Consider the following 23151-nt stretch of genomic DNA (forward strand, 5'->3'; position numbering starts at 1 on the left):
CAATTCTTCATGGTTTCCTTGTTCTTTTTAGGACATCTCCAAACTTGGACTTGGTTTCCGTGTTATTTCCCCAGGTATTCCTACCTCTCACTTTTTCATTTCAGTTAAATCTCAACCCAAATAACACGTCCTCAAAGAAACCTTCATTGAACAGCTATTAAACGCAAAAGCAGACACACACACACACACACACACACACACACACACACACACACACACCCCTATCGCTGCCTAACCCTGCTTTAGTTCTCATCAGAGGATTTCTCGTTTCCTGCCATTATGCCATATTGTTTATAGACTTTCCTATAGAAGGTAGAAGGCAAGGATTTTGACATTCTTGCTCACTGCTCTATCTTGGCGTGTGGCACAAAGTAGATGACACATAAATATTTGCTGAATAAATAAATGAAAGTTTTTCTATATACAATGGCACAATCCTGCAATATATGAGGAAAGTAACAAACACTTCAAGAATGATGATTTCTCACTCTTTTTTTTTTTTAATTCCTGGAAAAGGAAACTAAAAACTGCTTTGACTTCCCAAAGAAAATGGTGCATTGCTTAAAAAAATAGCAAGGAAATCACAGTATCATTCAGTCTAAATTATAATTGTTTGTATTTCCTAACAAAGGAATAAAGCATCCTCTGCCTTCCCACAGACCTCAAATTCAGTCATTCCCAAATGAAATTTTATTATCTCTAAACTTCTCTTTTATTCTACACCTCAGAAAATATTGCTATTAATCGATGAATTAAGGCTGGAATTTGGAACTTTTTGGGAATATGTGCAGTGGCTACTGATTAGTGAGGTCCTGAGGATAGACTCAATCCAGAAACCCTCTAATACAGAAACAGGTTCTGTTGATACTACCTTAAAAACAATTCCTTGCTTCACGTCATACCATCTGGGCTGGTTTGGATGTATTATGTCCCCTAAAATGCCATGTTCTTTAATGCAATCTTGTGGGGGCAAATGTATTAGTGTTGATTAGACTGGAATCTTTGGATTATGTTGTTTCCATGGAGCTATGACCCACCCAACTGTGGGTAATGCCTTTGATTGGATTATTTCCCTGGAGGTGTGGCCCCACCCTTTCAGCATGGGTCTTGATTGGTTTACCAGAGCCCTGTAAAAGCTCAGACAAGGAGCTCAGTGTTCTGCAGCTTAGAGAGACAGTTTGAAGATGACCGTTGAAAGCTGATGCTGGCATTTTGGAGAACACCATTTTGAAATGCAACCTGGGAGCAAGCAGATGCCAGTCACGTGCCTTCCCACCTAACAGAGGTTTCCCAGATGCCAATGGCCTTTCTCCAGTGATGGTACCCTATCACTGATGCCTAACCTTGCATACTTCATGGCCTTAAGACTGTTAACTTTGTAACTGAATAAACCCCCTTTATAAAGGCCAATCCATTTCCGGTGTTTTGCAAAATGGCAGCATTAGCAAACTGGAATACCATCTGAATGACAAATGCATCCTCACTGATCCTGCATCAGTCTACAAATCTACCTCACCTTGCGTATCCTGTAGATCAAGAGCCAATTCAGTACCATGCCTAAAATCCTGATTTAGTCATGCAAAGTTAACATACTCAGTGTTAGAACTTATGAGAATACTTTAAATTATAAAGTTAAAATTAATAGTTCTAAAAAAAAAAATTAATAGTTCTCCAGCACCTTCCTTTAGGATTGTCACACTACTCTACTCATAGTGAATTAACCGCAGTTTCCCAAATTCTACATCTGTTTTCATGCCACTTAAGTGCATAGTGTTGACCATATGTGGTAACCAGCCTGCTACCCAATGATCCCTTTCCACTTGTATTCATGCTATTGTGTAATCCTTTCCCACACTGCATAGGAATAGTCTGTATGACCAATAGGATGCAGCAGAAGTGATGGAATGTTACTTCCAACACTGGGTTATAAAAGTCACTCTGGCTTCTATCTCTGTCTCTCTCTTGGATGACTTCATTGGAGGAGTCCAGTTGTCATGGCTTGACATCCTTTATGGAGAGGCAGAAGTGGCAAGGAATTCAGGCTTGTGAGGGAGCTTGGAAGTGGATCTTCCAGCCTTAGTTAAGTCTTCAGATGACTGTAAGTCTAAAAAACAGATTAACTTCAACTTTATGAGAAACCCTGTCCCAGAACCAAACAGCTAAGCTCTTCTCAGATACCTAGCTCTAAGAAATTGTGCTATAATCTTTTTTTCTTTTAACCAGTTCTATTTGGGGTTAATTTGTAACATAGCAAATGTACTCTGAGGCATTTAGGAAGTACACCATGAATGTTATAGTATGGTCATGATTATTATCTTTGTTGTTGTTGTTGTTGTTTTGTAATCTGGCTTAAAAATCACCTGCTCACATAGATGTCCCTGACTCCCAGGATAGATTGTTTCCTTTTGTTTTCCCACTGTCCTTGGAGCTACTTCCAACTTTTTATTGTCAACAAAGGCTGTAATCCTTATTTGACTGCCTTCCAGAGTGGAGTGGACTCTAAACTCAACATAAGGAACTTTGTATTATTCATCCTTAGATACTCCAGTCTCAGCCTGTAGCCTGGAATGCTAGTATGCTGAGTGAATGGCTGACTTTGACTCATAAAACTTAATCTTCCTTCTTTCTCCTCTTCTTCTTCACTAAAAAATACAGGAATATAGAATATATATAGCATTTTTGCTTTTGTATATGAAAGGGATAAAGAGAATTCCAATATGCATGAATTTACATAAAGAAAAACTCCAACGATTCAAGGGAATAAGAACAAAGTAGAAGAGAGATGGGTGAGAGCAAGAAATTTAAATGGATACCTGTGTATATGATTTTGGTTTCTGAACAATATAAGTCCATGACCTCTTCAAAATAAATTTAAAATAGAATCCAGTAGACAAAAAGACCCCTATGCTCTGACAATGAGGTCTCAGTTCAGGATGATTAATGAAGAGAGTTGGAAGATCAGATTATAGTGTTTCTAGTCAAACAATATGAGATTCAACACCTACTAGATTTGTGACATAACAAGACAGCTTAAACTCTTGAGTTAATTCAACCAATGACCTAAAAAGGGACTGAATGACCAATTATTAAATAATGTTCACTACTTCAGCCAATACTAAGTGAGTAAGTGAGCACATATTATGTGCTGGGAATAGAGTGCAGCATTGGAGATGAAATGACAAGGAATAGTAGAACTGGTCCCGACTTCAGGAAGCCTACAGTTTGATTGGAGTCAACCTGAACGGAAACAATGAACACTGCCTTTGCAACCAGTGCTGTGGAGGAAGGGACATGGCTCTGAGAAGGCAGAGAGAGAGAAGGAGGATCTGACAGTAAAAGCTTCCATAAAGAGGGGGTGATTGAAATGACATCTCAGGGTTGAGGAGAGAAACACGTGAAGATGGGAGAAAATAATAATCCCAACAGACAAAACAGCATGAATAAAATCTGAAGATGAGAGCAAGCACACAACATACAGGGCATTAAAAGAGGCCAGAGGAACCAGAGCTCTAAGACCCAGGGACCATAGGGAGAGAAGGAGCTGGAGACGGGGGAGGCATCATTTCAGGAAGCTTTGCCTTCTCCTAAGAGAACTGGGAAAACACAAAAGGTTAAGACAAAAGGGTATCATGATAAGAACCATATTTTTCCAATCTAAAAAACCAGAGGTTTATTACCAGAGCTGTGTTGGGATTTATGAGAAATACCAAATTCAGTGTCTGGTTGCTCAAAGCAGGCCTTGAGAAGAGAGACATTGTTTATTTTCTGGCCTCGGATTTATGATTAAGAACAACATCCCCGTATTCAGTACTCTACCTCCACCTCCCCCACTTTACAGCTAAAAATGAATTTAAAATATTTGCTTGCTTTATATTTGACAGGTTTTGTTCTCAGCAGTTAGAAATACGAAAATGTTCACTCCTCGTAATAACCATACGAAGTGAGTACTACCATTATCTTTTATGGATAAGTAAATTGAGGCCCATATAGGGTAAGCAAATTGTCCAAGGCTACACAGCATGTAAGGAGTGACACAGGGGGATACCATCCACATGCTCTTAACAGCTGTGCTCTACAGCCTCTAAGCCCAGACAAGAGAGGGCACAGGAGCTGGTGAAGAGTCATCCTTACTGGGACCATGAAGAAGCTGGGGTGGTATTATGGGTCGTGTGAGTCAGTCTTAGATATGTGCTGCATTTGCTTCACTATTGTCCAGAATTGATGGACAATTAGAGCATGTGTCTTTGTGTTGTGGAACAGAACTGGACAGCCCATTCTGGTTTCCTGACCCACTACTCTAGGGGATATGTGGCCCTTCTCAAGGTATAAAAGGAAATGGGCTTTTTATATGGACAGGACAGGACTGGAGTCTGGGAGCTGGGTGGCAGCTGGACTGGGGATGGGGGAAAGGGGCTGAAGCATCATCTTATTTCTACAGTGAAGTGCATCAGCCCTAACTCCATGTGTTGAAGTTGCAGATGCAGAGATGAGTAGTGGGCACTATTAAAAATTCTAGACCATGTCTCCTGTGAGATTCAGTGCTTGTTATAAATGCAAAGTCCAAGACACACTCCATTAAGATCCTAATTTGGTGTGTCTGGAATATAGCCAAGAAATTTGGATTTTGACAGATTTTTCATAGTCCTCAGACTATACTTTTGAGAACAGAGCTGTGTAATATCCTCTCACTCCACAGATATCACTATGGCTGGCTGTTGTCATTGAGTTCCACTTAAATGTCACTTTCTGGAAGATGCCCTCCCCGGAAACTCTCACTAAAATACTAAGCCTTACCATTCCCAAATCTATATCCTTTTCATACTTGTTTTTCTTTACTGCCCTTATCACTAATTGACATTAATCTTCCATATACATATTTATTTACTACCTATCTCTTCCACTATCCTGTGAGCTATACCAAGGCAGACATTTTTCTCTGTTCTGAGGAAAATTTTAAGATACAAATACCAAGGAATTTATACCATAGGTACTATGATGGACCCACCAAAATACAAATTCATAAAAGTACATATTGGGATGGGGTAAATATATTTTGCTTGTGAGACAGACATGAATCATTGCACTGAGGGTGGACTGTCCTAGGCAGAATAATGGCTTCCCAATGATGTCTGCCCCCTGATCCCCAGAACCTGTGAATAAAGAAGCTAGAGTTAAGGTGGCTAATCAGTTGCCCTTAAATTATGAAGATTATCCTGGACTATCTGGGTGGGCCCTATATAAGAACAAGGATCCTTAAATGTGGAAGAGGGAGGCAGAAGGGTCAGTGTCAGACTGATGACAGACTTGACTGGTCACTGCTGGGTTTGAAAATGAAGGGGGCCATGAGTCAACAAATGCAGGAAACCTCTAGAAGCTGTAGATGGCAAGCAAATGGATTTTCCCCTAAATCCTCCAACAAAGAAATGCAGTTCTGCCAACATCTTGATGTTAGCCCAGCAAACAAATTTCAGATTTGGGGCTCCCAGAAATTTAAAATAGTAAATTTGGGTTGCTTAAAGCCAAGAAATTTAGGGTGATTTGTTACAGCAGCAATAAGAAACTAACAGAGTTGTATGTCAACATTCATTATATTCATAGATTTCCTTAACATAATGCAATTCCTAGAAGCCATAATATTTCATTTATTGGAGAAGCCTTTCCCACATTCCAAAGATAAAAAAGGTGATACATGAGTTAGACTGGTGAGAGAATTTCCATCATTCAGTGCTTTCAGGGGTTTCTCTTCTACAAGAGTTTTTACACATTTTACCAAAAATCTTTCCCAAATTAAGTTCCTGTAGTTTTCGTTCTGTTTCTCTGAAATATAATGCAGTAAATTGATCACTGAAAACACTATCACCTTCTTTCCTAAGATTTTGGCCCTGTGAGAATTCGCTGGTAACAACTGAGGTGTGTACCTCCAGGCAAAGACTTCCCCACAATAGCTACATTTGTACTTAATATGATCCTTCTGATATTAATAAGCCTGACTTTCCACAGAAGTGTTCTACTCAGCCACTGCATCCATAGTGTTTCTGTCCTAAATGTGCTGACATATAATGTGCAAGGAATTCTTGCTAATGGCTCTTCCAAATTTCTCGTTATCAGAGTATTTTGATTTTGCATTTTGTTCTTAGACGGTATGTGTAACATAAAAGACATAATTTATTACTGAAGGTGGTGACACATCCAACACATTTGTGAGGTGTGTTCCCCATGTAAATTCTTGATTATCTACTGAGGCTTGACTTCCTGGAAAAGGCTGTCCCATAATCACTATATTTCTATTCCCTAAGATCTCACTGATGTTTAATAAAGTCTGAGTTCCTGAAGAAGGCATTTCCACAGGCACTGTGTTCATAGTGCTTTGTTTCTGTACAAGTTCATTCATGTATGAAGAGCTATGACTCCCTGAGGAAGGTTTTCCCACCTTCAATGAATTTATAGCTTTCTCTCTTGTATGAGTTTTCTCATGCATAGTAAGGACTGATTTGCGGGCAAAGGCTTTACCACATTCACTACACGAATATGGTCTCTCTCCAGTATGAGTTCGCTGATGTTGAACGAGCTTTGACTTCATTCTGAAGGCTTTTTCACACTCACTACATTCATAAGGCTTCTCTCCCGTGTGAATTCTCCGATGGTTGGTCAGCTCTGACTTAAAAAAGAAGGTTCTTTTACATTCACTGCATTCATAAGGCTTCTCTCCTGTGTGAAGTCTCTGATGTGCAATGACATATGCCTTCTGGGAAAAGGCTTTCCCACAGTCACTGCATCCATAGAGTTTCTCTCCAGTATGAGATTGCTGATGTCTACTGAGCCGGAACTTCAGGCTGAAGGCTTTTCCACATTCATTGCATTCATAAGGTTTCTCTCCTGTATGAGTTGTCTGATGTACCATAAGCTGTGATTTTCTGGAAAAAGTTCTCCCACATTCATTACATTCATGGGGTTTCTCTCCTGTATGAGTTCTCTGATGTACCATAAGCTGTGACTTTCTGGAAAAAGCTTTCCCACATTCATTACATTCATGGGGCTTCTGTTCTATATGAGTTCTCTGATGTTCAGTGAGCTGAATCTTCCTTGTGAATGTTTTCCCACATTCATTGCTTGTGTGGGGTTTCTCTCCTCTTTCATTTCTCTGATGTCTGGTGAGGTGTGTCTTCCTAGAGAAGGCTTTCCCACTTTCATTGCACTGATGTGATTTCTTTTCTGTATATGTTTTTTGATGGTCACTGAGCTGTGACTTAGTGATTCTGGATTTAACACATCCATGGTATTTAATTCCATTACGAGTTTTATCATGCTTGATATGGTGAAATGATTTCCCATATTCCCCAAACTCATCAGAATCCTTTCTTGCATATCTCCTATTTTGGATAACAAAATCTAAATGAGATTTCAAACTTTTACAATGCGAGTCAAACTTATTATGGCTTTGTGGTAATGGAACAAGATTTTTGCTTAAATTGAAATTATTCCCAGGTGTGTAATTCTGCTGAAATCTTTCCAAACTTTTAAGCTTGTTTTGGTTTTCTGGGTGCCACTGCATATGGTCCATCTCCCATATTTCTTCTAGGAAAAAGAACAAAGAAAACATTCATGATTATTTTAGAAGGAGAAAAAAGATACAGAAGTGCCATGGTTAGGACTCTTCTTGTAAGATCCCAGTCTAAGAGAAATGCACCCTATGGAAGTGTACCCTATGCTTGGGGAGGGTGGGGGGGGACAAAATATTATAAAACAGAAAAAGGAAAATAGTAGAAACAATGAAGGATAGTCTGCAATGAAAAATAAAACTCACGCTGCCTTTCAAATAGGAACTTGCAACATTGGAACAGAAGCAGAAATAGAAACAAATTACTATTGGAAAAAACAGAAGAAGAGGCAGGCATATCTGATTCAGGACTGCAGGAGATGGATGTGTTCATCTTACCAATATTTATTGGATGAGCTGGTGTTTGGGACATTAAAGTGTCATTCTACCAGGAAAAAAAAAAAGAGAATATCCGAGCAAAGAAATAAGAAACTTACAGAATGCAAAAAATGGTATAAAGAAGGTAACACAGTGATGTTAGGTCAACATTAGATAAAGTAGACATCCACAAGAGAGGAAAAGTTGAACTGACATCATCAGATAAGAGCAAAGTCATGTGAAGAACAGTCCAAAAAGAGGCAATCACCACTGCAAAAACGGGGGGGGGGGGGGTGCAGAAAAAAAGTGGGCATGATCAAGGAACATAAGAGAGGCTGTTGTACTTCCCACATCCTGAGGTTGAATGAAGCGAGAACAGGTAAGTTCGGAACAGGAAACAGAATACTATTTGGGAGAAATTGGATTTTAAGATAAGAATGATGGCAGTAAACCACTGACTATTTTCTTGTGGGAAAACATGTTCTGAAATGATATTTTCAAAAGGTCACATGAATGTTTTGTGGAAAATGTATTTGAGAGATGAAATTGAAGAAAATACACAGGAGGCTATGACAGAATTCAGGCAAGGAAAAACATTAGCTTCAACATGGGGATGGAGAAATGTGAACATCCACAGGATATAGCCTTTAAAAGAAAAAGATAGGACTCTGTTAGAATGAATGCTGGTGGTAGTAAAAGGGAAAAATCAAGCTGTTAGGTATGTGGCTTAAAGAGCTATGTTAAGTACTGCTACCATTTAATAAGATGAGGAAGATTAGGTGGATACACTTGGTATTTGGGGGGAAGCAAGGACTTTGTTTTAAAGAATATCAAGTTTCAGATGTCATATATACTCAAGAGGGACTATTAAGTACCCAATTAGGTCTATGAGGCTGGAGAAAGTTCTGGACTTAAGATAACAATTTTAAGTCCTCAGTATATAAAGATTATGTAAACATTTGTAAGTATATGGGGCTAGATGAGATCATTTAGGAGGTGAGGATAGAGAAAGAGGAGGGCTTTATGTACTCCAACTTGTAAAGTTTGGGAAGAGGGAAATGCATAGAGAGTAAGAAGAGCCCATGTAGACACATTAAATCATATGTATGCTGATCAAGTAAAAAAAGCAACATGGATGTTAGAAACCATAGTTAGAAAAAATAGTTTGGAATCAATAAATTAGAATGTAGGATCTGCAGCATCTCATTACTAGATTACCATGGTAAGAAACGGAGTAACCACCCTTTTACCAAATTTCCCCCACCATTCCAATTATACACCAAAACTAAACTTTGCTAAAACACCAATTACATATTAAATAGAGAAGTCAATACTCCAATTTTCTATGGAGATGTGATACAACCTCACAAGGTACAATATAATCCAGACACACATATGTCCATCTGGAATTTTAAAATTGCCCCCTGGCCTCTGCCTAGGGTAGAGATGCAATTGTACTGATTTGTGGAAGTACAACTTCTCCAATCAGTTTAATGGTATTGTATCTGTGCCAGCGCTGTCCAATAGAACTTAGAACATCCTGCAATGATGGAATATGTTTTCCAATAAGGTAGCCAATGTCCACATGTGGCTACAGAGGAATTGAATGTGGGCAGAGTGATTGAAAAATTGAATTTTTAACTTTAGGTAATTTTAATTATATTTGAACTTAAATACATGTAGCTCGTGACCAATGTACTTTTCAACGAAGCATCATATCGTATATTTGTCAATACAATCTGTTAGATACAGAGACCCCCAAATTTTCTTCTTAAAACTAACACCATGTTCTTACTTAGTGTCTGCTCCCATTCCATCACTGATATTTAACAATTAAGAGGTTCTGAGAAATCATATTGCCCATCCAGACACAAAACACTCATCTGCTTTATCTTCCATTTTTCTTAGAATTCCAAGCTATACAATCCTGCTGTTACAGTGCTATCATCCAGCTATCAAGCAAAGCTCTCTAGAACTAGCAAAAAAGAAAACAAAACCAAACTCTCACCTTCTAACCCAATTATTAACATAAACTCCGGAATGATCAGCCATCTCCTTTCACACAGTCTCCTACAGGCAAATCTATTAAGAGTCTCCCACATCGCCCTCCTCTTTTCCAATTCCCAAGTCATCTTTTATATTATTACAGATGCATGAGGTCTTCCATGATCATTTTCATTCAAAATACAAGCATCGTTCTTACACAAAATATTTTATCATGCTATCAGGGAAAAAAGCACTCTGTTCTCTCTGACACACTTTATTGAAGCTCAATTTTCTCCAATTTTGTAAAATATCCCTGTCTGTATCACACTCATTATGACATTTTACACAGCCTTGCACTGCAACATAAATGCCTCATAATCAAATGCTGTCACTTTAAAATTTTAGACACCTATGTCAACCCTTTCCAACCAGGGCACTCAATCCTCTCTGTCATCTTGGAGCACACTCACCTACAGGGATTGAAGCAGAATTGCTTGGCAAGCCATTCAAATTTCATATGCTCAGTTCCCCACCAAACCTAACAAATCAGAAGGAGAATCTGAAGAGACAACGCCTGTAGTTTGAAAATGCTCCAACACAGCCCAGGCACATCCCTCAATGAAATACAAAAGGAAACAAAACAAAGCAAAACTTTCATTCAAGTAAGATGTGATGAATGGATGCAAGTGATATCGTCAAGGAATTATTATGCAGTTTGTACTTGTGGAAGGAAGAATAAGAATCAAAATGGAAAAAGAAGCCTCATACCAATCAATAAAATAATAAAGTATAATACATAACCATGAGTGAGATAGAGTCATATTTAATAGCAGGCAAGTATAAAAGTCAGAAAATAAGGAGCTCCAAATATACACAGCTGTGGTCAAAAACTACTTCAAGGAGATAAAAGAAAAACAAGCTCAAACTGAAAGAAGGTAGTATCTGGATGGAAAAAAGGCAACCTAATCAAGTGTGTAGATACCAGGGCTCAGTTATCTTACATACCCGCAGCATTCAACAAAATATATTACTTCTTCCTCCATGGTAGAATTTTGCTTCTTTTTCTGACTCTCTGCCTCACTCAGCCCAACCCTTCGCATTTTATTTGGCTGGGTTCTCACCTTCTCAACCTCTAAATATACCTGAACATCTTCTTATACGACCAACATTCATCCTCATGTTTTATGATCAAGTTCTACTGCTTTAATACTCCTTATCCAGAGATGAGTGCAGCCAAAACATCAAGAGGAACTAATGGAAAAACTGGAGTTAGCCAATTTGTGCAGGAATTGGAGCAATGCAAGCACAAATTTTCATGGGCCTGGTTTGAGGATGGAATTGACTGAAATTTTGAAAAGGCCTTTGCAAGACAACAATTAACAGGAACAGCAGATATCTTCAAAAATAAAAGAGCAGAGAAAACAGGGAAGAGACAAGGCAATTCAAAGGTGATCAGGCAGTACAGCAGAACCTAAATAAAATGCATGAGGGAAAGGATTACTGGGAGGAAAAATGATCCTGCTTTCTGACATAGAAGCTGAAGAAGGTAGGATTTCACAAGATGATTGCCCTGGGTGCAGGCAAAACATGGAATTAGAGGGCAGGTTACACTACAAAAAGACAGAATCCAAATTGGGAGTATCAGAGTATGGAGTTTAAATCTTCAATATATATGAATATATTCCATCATGGTGACAACAGATTATCTGGAAGACAGGAGGATTCTAGTTTCTCATATAGGGAGTAGGAAATAATAGGGCAGTTGCCCTGGTGGCCAGCAAAATACAGAGGATTAGAATTCAGAATAGACATTAGTAGGAAAAGATGTTAAATTTGGAACATCTACTAGACAATAGAGAGCTTAGGCTTTGGGAATGAAGTAGATTTTTAAAAGATATGAGCATCAAAGAGAAGATAAACTATCAGAACCAGGGAGCCAGGGAAGCAAGGGATGAAATAGTAGATAAGAGTTGCCATGAGAAATGAGACATATGTGGTTTTTATTTGAATTAAGGTGAGGTGGGCTGTCAGGAGGGGAAATCAACCCTTTCAATACAGGCAGGAATATGCACAAGGAGAAAACAGTGCTAAGTGCAAAGTTATCTGTATGGACAGAGATGGGGAATTTCATAGCAAAGAAGGTGAAGAACAGGAAGTGAGACTGCTGCTGCAGAAGAAGAGAAGACATGAGGATTCTGGGAGAAAGAAACCAGGCAAGAAACCAAGGTCCTACATAAGACACTGTGAGAAGATCCAGAAGATACAAAAAAAAGGGGAAGACATCCTTTAATAGCAGGCAAAGTACAGCCTGAATAAAGAAGAGATGAATAAAGAAGAGATGAATAAAGATGTTCCTTAGGTTTCTGTGTAACCAACTGATATACAATGAGTTCTCCAAACAACATTTTAAATGTGTCAGCCTTCACTGACCAATTGGGATTTTATTGTCATTTGTCCCCATTTTCTTGATTTTCTTCACTCACCTGTACAGGTCTGACTATGGATTGCACACGCTATCATCCATGGGGGTTCCCCGTGTTCCAGCTTGAAAAATGAACCTGGTTTGGTAACTTGATACCCTGAAAACGGGAAATCAATGACCATCTGGCACCAATAATTATGCTTGGGAATCACTGAAAAGTACAGAAAATTATATTTCAGGGACCACATTTTTTGTATTTTGATAAAATAAAAGCCTTTTACTCAGAAGGGGAGAGCATGCACTTTAGGGCCAAAAGGAGTAACAGGCTATGCCCTATAATGCTTAAGTCCCAACTATTAAATACTTAAGGGACCCTATAGACTTCAAAGAATGAGAAAGAAAGGCAATTGACTGCGCCCACAGTAAATGACCTAGTAATGCTGTCCTTACCTACTGATACCAGGTTGTTGTAGTTCTCCAGCATCACATCCTTGTATAGGTCCTTCTGAGCCGGCTCCAGTAACTGCCACTCCTCCCAGGTGAAGCCCACAGCCACATCCTCAAATGACAATGATCCCTGTAATAACATATCCCAATGCAATCTGAGGTGGCTATCAATAGATGATGCAGACTAGATAGGACAATATTCTGATCATCTTCCCCTTGATAAATTATGGATACGGTGACTATTGCACATACCATAAGACCATGGAATTCTGCTTAGTTGTTACTAACCCAAAGGAATGCCAACACAATATTTATATACATGTAAAACAATGTACAGTAAGAATGTTCCTATTTATTTGTTTATAATACTGAAAAACCACCAATAATCTAAATAATTACAGCACCTCTTTTATGAAGTGCTATGAAATCATGCAATCATTAAAACTGCCAAGGTGGATCTAGAATACTGATATTGAAAGATCTTCAAAGCATTCTCTTAAATGAAAATTCAAGGACCCAAATACTACATATACTACATATATTCTTAGAAAGGGATTAGATGGAGACCCAACTATTAACATTGGTTACCTCTAGGTTGGGGGTTGGGCATGAGATTTCGCCATGAAAGGAGTTATTCTCTTTCACCACAAATACTTGTATTTGTGTGAATCTCCTGCATGCAAATGTGGGCATATACATGATTTGAGCAATCAAAAATATGAGGACCAAAACAAGAATAATGGGCTTTGACTTCATTTTCTAAACCTGGGGTTACGATGGAACGAAGGGGGCACTGCAAAATGTACATTCCAAGCTTTTATTAAAGAACGGAACTTTCAGCTACTCCTGCCATGTCAGCAACAAAAATCTGGGTGAGAGAATTCTTCATGGATGACCATTTGAGGGTCAAGCAGTCCATTCATTCTACTGAATAATCCAGGCTTTATTGCTGGATAAAGTCAAACAACCAGAAGGCTCTATTGTCAAGTCACAGTTTTTGAAGAATTTTGTCCAATCAAGTTCTGCTTCGGCATGACCCCTTTGGCTTACTTCAAGAATAAAATAAGAAAAAGCCAAAAGAAACATGCTATGTATTCATTCTAAGACAGCTATTAAAGACACTTCTACCTCAAAACTTCTCTAAAGAGCTAGGAAAAGAAATTTCCTAAGGCCTAAGAGCAATGAAATGTTTACTTCTGCAGAATAGTTTGCCTTCTCCTCACAGACATTGAAAATTATGTAATTTTTCATGTTTTTCTTGTTATTATGGCTGCCCAGAAAAGCAGATGCAAGTCTGTAGCTAAGGAAATCCACAAGGTCTTAAATAGTCACTCATTTACGTTACATAAGAACTTGGTGTGAAAACTATGACCTACTGTTGCTTTTTCTAATTTGCCCTGATTTTAAGGTTAAAATTTAAGCTTATTTTCTGCAATATCCTAATTTTTATCAAAATATGCTATATTATTTAACCATACTGCCTTTTATAAGCTTCCACAAATCTACTGGGGGAAAAAAGGATTAAAACAAACCTCACCTGGGCCTTGGTCATTTTCTTCTGTTCTTAAGAACAGGCTAGCAACTCTAGGGTGTGCTCCTCCTTCTGCCCAGAAGTTGTGGACAGATATCTCAGATCAGATATCACAATCAGTGATTACTCAAGCCTGGGACCTCCTGCTTCTTCTATCAGTTAAAATGTCTTGTTCCCGTAGACTAGACCTGTGGATTGAAGAGCAAATTCCATTATGAGAGGAAATGCACCTAGGGCCACAATTCAGTCTCCTTTGCCATGAGGACTCGCCCTAACGTAAGGCCCCAGTATTCCACCTGCCTCGTGGTTTCACTCCCTGGGATCTTTTACATCGTGTAGAAGTTCTCCAGAGAAGGATACCGAATGGGTGGGAGGAACACCTTTTCTGCCAAAGCTGGAACAGAGTGGATGTGAAAGAGAAGACGGGAAACAAAAACCAGCTCATGGTTTGTCCACTAGCAAGTTCTCACAAAGATTAATTTTAGGGAAGACAACACATAGAAGTCATAGCTCTGAAAACTGACTTAAAAGCACCTACATGCTGCTGAGAGGGCTCTCCCTCTTCCGGGGAGATGACGACACGGAGAGGCTAAACAGTGTTCTATCTGCCAAAGGGTACTTTGATGAGGAGACCTTTGAGACCGTGTCACACGAGGACAAAGACTTTGTCTCCAATCTCATCATCAAGGACGAGGGGGCCAGGATCAGTGCTCCCCCGTGCCTTGCCTACCCCTGGCTTAATAACCTGGCAGAGAAAGCAAAGCTTTGAAACCAACGCCTCAAGTTCCAGATCGTGCTTAAGAGATACCTCATGAAGACACACTGGAAGAAAAACTTTATCACCATTGGCGCTGCCAACCACTTCAAGAAGACCAGAAGCTCCGGGTTGCTGATGGCTCTGGGGTCTGAGCTCCGGGAGTGCCTCAGGCCTGGGCACAGGTGCACTGTGGCCAGGGCTGGGACCACCACAGCTCAGAAGGCCAGAGCAGGTGGCCAGACACCCAGGGCAGGCTGGCCAGGACAATGCTGTACCAGGCTGGGAGGCTTGGGGCTCCCAACACCCCCGATGTGGTGACCACTTGCCCGACACAAGCTGCCTCGGAGGTGGCCTGGATTCATCCTGCTAATGCCTCCCCAGACAGGGCTCTAGCCCTCAGACACAGCCCAAACTCCACAGGCCTGAGTCCCTGAGAGGCTGCTCCCGGTTCCCTCACTAACTCCTCCGCTTTGAACTGCTACCCTGGTGACCCCTGAGTTGCTGCAGCTGGGGCGCCCCTGGCTTGGGCTTCCCCGAGCTGGGGGTGGGATAAGTGGGGGTCCCAGAGTGTGGGGCTTTTGTAGTAGTGGATGGGAGGCTCCTGGAGGGAAGGAAGGCAGCCACTGATTCCTCAGGCCCAGGTGCTAGGAGAGACAGAGCAGCTTTGTGAGAGAGACCCCCTGTGCCCCCGCTTGCCTCCCCATTCCTCACAGATAAGGCCCAACACACACCATCTGGCCTGGGTCCAGCCCCTGCCCACCTTTCTTATGACCCCCAACACATAGGAACTCTGTGTGAGAGAGGGCACCCAGCCCAGGCCTGGCAGAGGGGGAAGAGAGAAGACTGAGGAATGCAGGAGACTGCCCTGAGCTTGCCTGAGGGCCAAGCCAGGCCCACCACAGCACCCCAGGTAGAGAAGAGGCCCTTGGAGGATGGGGGTCAGCAGGCCCAGGAGGAGTAGGAGGCCACTGGGCAGCCCCCTACCTGCTCACAGCTTATGCCTTGTAAATAAATATACAGGTTGGATGAAAACACACACAAAAACACTTGTGCATCAGGGTTTTCAAAACAATAAGAGGGGGAATGGATGCAAGGTTGACAACCAATAGTGTCCAATAAAATAAAATAGGTTAGAGGAGAAAAGCAACAATGATCATCTAAATAGATATTGAAAAATATTTCATAAAATCTGGTGCTGCTTTGTTACGAACCCATGATAGGCTACAGATGGAGTGGCTACTTCTTTAGACCAGTAAAAACACAGAATCCAATGTATTCCTTGTACAAAGACGCACAAAGTATAACATCAGTTTTACAAAATTTTAAAACACAAAAATATTACAAATGTTTTGTAAACATACACACATTTAAAAGTCCAAAAATAAGCATGAGTATAATGCAAAATTTCAAGGTAGTGGTTACTTCTGAGAAGAATGAGGAAGGAATGGAGTTGGGACTTGGAGTTGCAACTTTAGGTGTATCTGTAACACTCTGTTTCTAAACTAAAAAGAAAAAAGTAACAAAAAAGGTCAAGACCAAACAAGCACAACCACTTTATCTTCCCAACTAGAAGCTGGTGGTATATGGAAGCATTCCTAGGAGGCATGGAAAGGGGGCAGACAACCACCATTCTCATTCATCAGTGGACTGACCACACCTCCCAATGCAATTAGAGAAAAGAATCAAATAACAATTACCAATATTAGAGAAAAGGAGGCAACTTATCAATATATGCCTGATATTACTGTTCACTCAGAAAACCCAAGTAATTGAAATGGACAATTATCAGAAAGAAGAGTTTAGTCAATGGTTGAAACTGACATGAAAAGTGCTAGCATTCCCTTACAACATAAACATCATGGGTCTGCAACACATGGTAGAACATTACTGGGGAATATTGTCACATGATGTATTGAACATTTTCAAAATAATATCACTTCTGATCCAACATTCTGGTTTTGCGAATTTATACAAAGGAAATAACGACAAAGGGAGTCAAAATATATGTAAAGGTACTCTGAAGTGAACTATTACAGGATTAATTGAATGAATACATATAATCTATCTAAAAGAATAGTATGCAATTATTTAATACGTTAATACAAGTTTACTGAAATAAAAAAAAACATCAATAATATACATCTCATTGAACAAAGCACACTGTGTACCCCAAACATGTTCTTAATCTTAATTTGCATCCTTGTGGGTGTGAACCCTTTGCTACTAGGACCTTTTGAAGATGTTATTTTTAATTAAGGTGTGGTGAAGTGAACCCGAGTGAGTTTTAAGATGGATTACTGGAGGCCTTATAAAGAGAGCCCAGAAGTCACAGATGTCAGAAAGAAGACATGGCCACAGGACAGGAGGCAGAAATACAGGCCAAGGAAACCCAAGGATTGCCAACAGCCAGCACCAGAAAACTAGTCTGCAAACAAAAAGCAGGCTTTGATCACATCTTGATTTTAGACATCTTCTAGCCTCAAACTGTGAACTAACGAATTCTCATTTTTTAAGCCACCTCATTGTGTGGTATTAACGATAGCACTGTGGCAAACAAAGATACTACTTATTATGTCAAATATGATCTTGTATTTCTGCTAAAGAAAAGAAATACATCTATATCTGTGCATGTGTGAATGCATGTACCCATACATATACTCACACACCCTCACAAAAAGGAAATATTAACAGAATGTTCATAATTATTACAGGTGTACACTAGATTGGAAAGTGAATTTTACATCTTCATTTTTTCATGAAGCACAAGATTCTCTGAAATTAAAACTTGAACTTAAAATGTTAAGTAAAAAATTTGAATAAATAAAAAAGAGATCTCCACTTGAAATAAAATTAAGAATGTTGCTAAATCATCGTTAAGTCCATAGCCTTGTATGTTTTGGAGGGAATTCCAGGAGGGAGAGAAGGAGGGAGGGACAAAAGAACAGGCCATTTATCCCACAGGATGTCCTACTTTCTGGATTTGGCTGATTGCTTCATCAGGGTGTAGCTTAACTTGTTCTTCCCCATCTTCCCCAACTCCCAATTTTGAATTTTATTGAATTTAAAGGTTTGATTTGTTCCAAGTTCAATTTTTACAGGCAAGAATTGTTCATAGATGGTGCTATGTACTTCTTATTGCAATGCATTGAAGGGCATTAGAACAACAACAACAAAAAAATAAAAGTGTAAGTGTACTGTTATAGGAGTTACAAGAGAAAAGAAACCTAAGAGATAAAAAAATCAAATGCAATGCATGAACATTATTTGGATCATGATTTGAACAATCCAATGTTAAAAGACAACACTGAGACCATCAGAAAAACAATATGGATGGGATATTCAATAAAACAAAGGAATTCTTAATTTTTATGCATGTGAAAATGGCTAAGTAGTTATAAATTTTTTAGATGACCTCACCAGTTAGAGATACATATTGGAATATTTACAAGTAAAATGACATGATGCCTTGAATATGCTATGAAATTCTCTAAAAAACAAAACAAAAGTGGAGGAGAAATAGAGGAACAGGTCTGACCATGAGTTCGTAATTACTGAAGCTGGGTGATAGACACTTATTTTATTATCTCCCTACTTTTGTGTCTGTTTGAGAATTTCAATGAAGAAAAGTTAAAAATAAAACAGTCACCATGGAACGATGGGTTCCCAACTGAGTTATATCTAACCTTTACAGTGCAGATGATCCTGACATTATTTAAACACTCACATATCAAAGAAAGAGGCAAAGTTTCTCTACTAATTGTATGAAGTCAACACATTTCCAACTAAGAATCAACAGAGTAAAAGAAAGAGAACTACAGAGATAGATGCTTATTCATTAATTTTCAGTCTTCCTTTTCTATTTTTTTTTTCTTTATTGGGTTTACAGAACAATCACACATAAAATACACAATTCCCATATACTAACCTATTATAAACTCCTTGCATTGGTGTGGAACATTTGCTACAACTGATAAAAGCACATTTTTATGATTCCTTCCTTTGTTTCTACGATATGCATTTAAGCCCATAAATTACCTCCACTAACTGGTTAAGGTGAATTCCACAAATGTTGACGTGTAGGATTACTATTAAAATGCAATTCGCAATATTTCCACTGTGATTTCTTGGACTCATGGATTATTTAGAAGTACCTGGCTAAATTGCCAAATATATGGGGATTTGTTAGTTATTGGTTTGATATCAATTGATAGCTTAATTCCTCTGTGTTTAGAGAAAATACCTTATATGATATCAATCCCATGACATTTATTTAGAATTTCTTTATAGCCCCACCGTATGTTAAATTTTTATAAATGTTCTATGTGCTTTTTATAAAAATTGTTGGGTGCAGTATTTTATGTTGGTCAAGTTTGTTAATCATGCTATTCTAATTTTTCATAGATCAGCATTGCAGCAGGCTGCAGACCTATGTAAATAAAGTTTTATTGGAACACGACCACACCCATTTCTTAATGTATTTTCTAAGGTGTCTTTTGCACTACAATAGCAGAGTTCAGTAATTAGGACAGAGACTATATGTCCCACAGAGCCTAAAATATTTACTCTGCTGCTCTGCAGAAAAAGTTCACTGACCCCTGTTAAAAATCAGTTACTATTTATTCAGACTATACTATGTGCCATCCATTACACTTCATACTTAGAGAACATTTGCTCCCTTAATCTTCATAAGAACCCTATGAAGAAAGAATTATGACATCTCTTTTCACAAATGAAGAATCTGACTCAGAGATTGAGTAACTCACCAAGTCAGAAGCAGAAACAGGTTCTCCGCACTTTGCAGAACATGCACCTGATATCAGGCAAAAATTATTCGCAGATGACAAAAATGTTCAACTAGAAAACACAGAGGAATCAATTTAAAAGCTATTAGTAATGACAAGGTGAAGTGAAGAAACAAAATAAATACATATATGTTTAAAATTTTGCTCTTGAACATTATATAAAATTGGAAGATACAAAAAAGGAGGTGTGGGGTCATATGAAAAAAAAGACACAATTGACACCAAAATATACATTATGCAGGAATAAACATAATCAGAAATGCCCGACACACATGGGAAAAAACAAAACAAAACAAAAAAAAACAAACCACACACTGGGTCAAAGAAACAAAAACCTTGGGTTAATGGAAATCTTCCACATGTTCCTGAAAGTGTTGCACCTGGATCTTTCATAAATATCAATCCATTCCAAATTAAAACAACGACTTGATGGGACATAAGTGCAACAATAAAAAAAAAAAAAAAGAGAAAACTTTTTCAAAGAGTTTGTAAGATGTAAATGGATACGATAGGATGCTAAATTAAAAATACATAAAATTATATCACTGCCTCTACACTTCCCAACACTAAAACTGAAATATAGTAAATTTTAACAACTTATTTTCTGGGTCAGAATGAACCTGAAGGCAAATTTTCAATACGAATACACAGTAAATTTGGAGGCAGGAGGTCCAGCAACCCCATCTTTGAAAGTAAATATATGACAACCAATAAATACGGAACTCTCCAAACGCTGTCCCAAACACTGACCCCCACTCATTTCCCCCAACGACGGACACCACAACACAGACAGCCACCCCTGCAGACCCTACTCTCCAAAACAGACCTCCAAAGTGGTCGTATCAACACGGAACTAACTCCACGAGCTGCCCCTCCACAGAGACCCCCCCAACACGGATCTCCTCAAACGGGGACCCACAACTCGCTTTCCCCAAAAAGGATCCCTACGCGCTCTTGAACGAGCTCTCCCTGGCCTTGAAACACGCCCAGAACCCGAAACTGACCTGATGGCTGACCGCCGTCTCCACCAGTGGGGTCACATCACGGAAGCCACTCCTCGAAACACTTTCCCTTCTGTGCCTCCCGCCCCGCAGCCACCTCTACGGCCCAGAGGCCCCTTAAAAGCTTGAGGAATGGCCGCCGGCGACACTCACCAGCGTAACCACCGAGCCCCGGACTCGTGCTTCCGACAGCCGCCCCATGACGTAATATATTCGCGCCCCGTCTTCGACAAACGCAGGGGGCAGCCGTCTTCCAACCTACTGCCGCCAACAGCCGCCGTTTTTACGACACACGCAGGAAGGGGCAGGACGCAGAGACGCAATTAAAAACCACCTGTTTGATCCCGTTTTCAAGCCAAGGGCGCGACACAAGCTGCTCAGTGTTTCAGAGGCTCAGTCCTACGCCGATCTTTCTGCAGCTTGGGCAGAGGTGGTCGCGGACTCAGAGGCACGTTGCTTTTAAGTAGGATAGAGAAGCAAAGTGGGCGCGGTCATTTTAGAGGCAGCTTTAGTGTCCGTAGAGGGGAGACTTGAGGATCTCTTGGAGAGGAACCAGGTAGGATCTAAGGAGCATTTCTAGCCGGAGGGCGCTTTCTGGAGGAAGCGGCATTTGAGGCCAGTTTGGGGTGTGGAGTAGCGGAGATAGTGCGGGGAAGGCGTCGGTCACAGGGTGGGGAAAACAACCTGATGAAAAAGCTCTTGTTATGACTGACTGGGGTGGGAGCTGGTGGGAAGATGTGGGAGTCGGTGGCTCAGAGGCAGGTAAAAAGGGCAGAATAAACGGAGAGGCGTGGCTTGCCCTCCCACCCGCGCGGAGGCTCAGGAGCTACAAGGATTTTCGTCCACAGAGGTGAGAAGTGCCTAGAATCCTAAGCTCAGAGAAGGGGACATGGATTCTGTACAATATCGCGGCCCGAGTGATTAACTAAACCGACGTTTACCAACGCCAAACGGGCGGCCATAATTAAACAGCCGGCTCAGGATTTACACCACTTCCTTTAAAGAATTAAGAAAACACTTCACCGAGAGCCTTTGAACAAAAGGCGTTGATCATTCATTCATTCATCCAACAAAAGTTTATAAAGTGACTTCTAGGTGTCAGGCACTAATCTGCGTGTTGAAGCTACATAAGCTGTAAACACAGACAAACCATACCCTTTCTCGGAGCTTTACATTCTACTTGGAGAGATTTCAGATGAAGTCGCTGACTTCTCTTCCTCACAGCAAGGGTGTTGTGATCCCCACCTATAATGGAACAGGAGAGGCCAAAAGGTCCTTCATGGAATAATTCCTCATTTCTCAAAATCAAACTTTCATATGACTCCCACTTAATAAAAGATCTAATGAAGAAGAAATCAAAGAACTACAAAATGTTTACCAAATAAAATACCATGTGTGTCAACAGCAGCAAATCCAGGGTTTCCATGGTTGCCAGGAAATTTTCATTTTCATACATTTCTGGTGGGTGTGTAAATGATAGAACTTGCCTAGAAGAAAAATATGTATTAAAATGCATTATGAGAAAGCACATTAACTGAGAAATTCCACTACCAGAAATATATAAGGACATAAACAGACCAGTGTGCAGAGGTGTGACGGTTAGGTTCATGTGTCAACTTGGCTCTGCCTGGCCTGGAAACTGACCTCATGGCTGACCTCCGTCTCCACCAGTGGGGTCACATCACGGAACCCACTCCTCGAAACATTTTCCCTTCCGTGCCTCCTGCGCGGCGCCCCACCTCTGCGGCCGAGACACCCCTCAGAAGCTTGGGGATTGGCGGGTGGCGAGACCCAAAAGGCGTAACCACCGAGACCCGGGCTCCGGTTTCCGACAGCCGTCCGCTGACGTAATACATCCGCGCCTCGTTCGCCGACACTTGCAGGGCGCAGCCATCTTCCAACCTACTGCCGTACAACAGTCGCCTTTTTTACGACATACGCAGGAAGGGGCAGGACGACGGGAAGCCACTAAAGACGACCTGTTGCATCTCGTTTTCAAGCTGCCCAGTTTTTCAGAGACTCAATCCTACGATGATCTTTCTGCAGGTTATGCAGAGGTGGTCAAGGACTCAGAGGCACTTTGCTGTTGAGGAGGATAGAGAAGCAAAGGGGGAGCGGTCATTTTAGAGGCAGCTCTAGTGTCCATACAGAGGGGACCTGAGGATGTCTTGAAGAGGAAGACGCTTTGTGGAGGAAGCGGCTGCGGGCCAATTTGGGGTTTGGAGAAGCCGAGATGGTGCGGGGAAGGCGTCGGTCACAGGGTGGGGAAAACAATGAGATGAAAAACCTC

General features: G+C 40.3%; 1 protein-coding gene and 1 pseudogene across 11 annotated transcripts; one reads left to right on the forward strand and one right to left on the reverse strand.

Annotated features, from left to right (window-relative positions):
• Window positions 1–5622: 5622 nt before the first annotated feature.
• LOC119521087 (zinc finger protein 577-like) lies at window positions 5623–22667 on the reverse strand. 11 transcript variants are annotated; one of them, XM_037819124.1, is made up of 9 exons: window positions 22506–22667; window positions 22252–22348; window positions 22017–22106; window positions 20865–21545; window positions 19822–19912; window positions 14308–14489; window positions 12774–12900; window positions 12385–12534; window positions 5623–7575 (listed from the first exon to the last, which is right to left on the reverse strand). In XM_037819124.1, exons 6-9 carry the CDS (start codon window positions 14320–14322, stop codon window positions 6134–6136), a joined length of 1734 nt encoding a protein of 577 aa, XP_037675052.1. In that variant the 5' UTR covers window positions 14323–14489; window positions 19822–19912; window positions 20865–21545; window positions 22017–22106; window positions 22252–22348; window positions 22506–22667; the 3' UTR covers window positions 5623–6133. The 11 variants fall into 11 exon arrangements, with proteins under 11 accessions (XP_037675052.1, XP_037675050.1, XP_037675049.1 ...); XM_037819122.1 differs by having other exon boundaries at window positions 21015–21545; window positions 22240–22348; XM_037819121.1 differs by having other exon boundaries at window positions 22240–22348.
• On the forward strand, window positions 14665–20990 carry LOC119521870 (annotated as a pseudogene).
• Window positions 22668–23151: the final 484 nt, after the last annotated feature.

The sequence above is a fragment of the Choloepus didactylus genome, chromosome 27 (assembly GCF_015220235.1).
Source record: "Choloepus didactylus isolate mChoDid1 chromosome 27, mChoDid1.pri, whole genome shotgun sequence".
Taxonomy (NCBI): domain Eukaryota; kingdom Metazoa; phylum Chordata; class Mammalia; order Pilosa; family Megalonychidae; genus Choloepus; species Choloepus didactylus.

What these genes read in the sequence shown, in the direction of transcription:
- LOC119521087 (XM_037819124.1), bottom strand. An exon ending in CAACAACCTGGTATCAGTAG is followed by an intron (nt 12,535 to 12,773) that starts GTAAGGACAGCA and finishes TGTACTTTTCAG; the next exon opens with TGATTCCCAAGCATAATTAT. An exon ending in CCATAGTCAGACCTGTACAG is followed by an intron (nt 7,576 to 12,384) that starts GTGAGTGAAGAA and finishes TCTTTTTCCTAG; the next exon opens with AAGAAATATGGGAGATGGAC.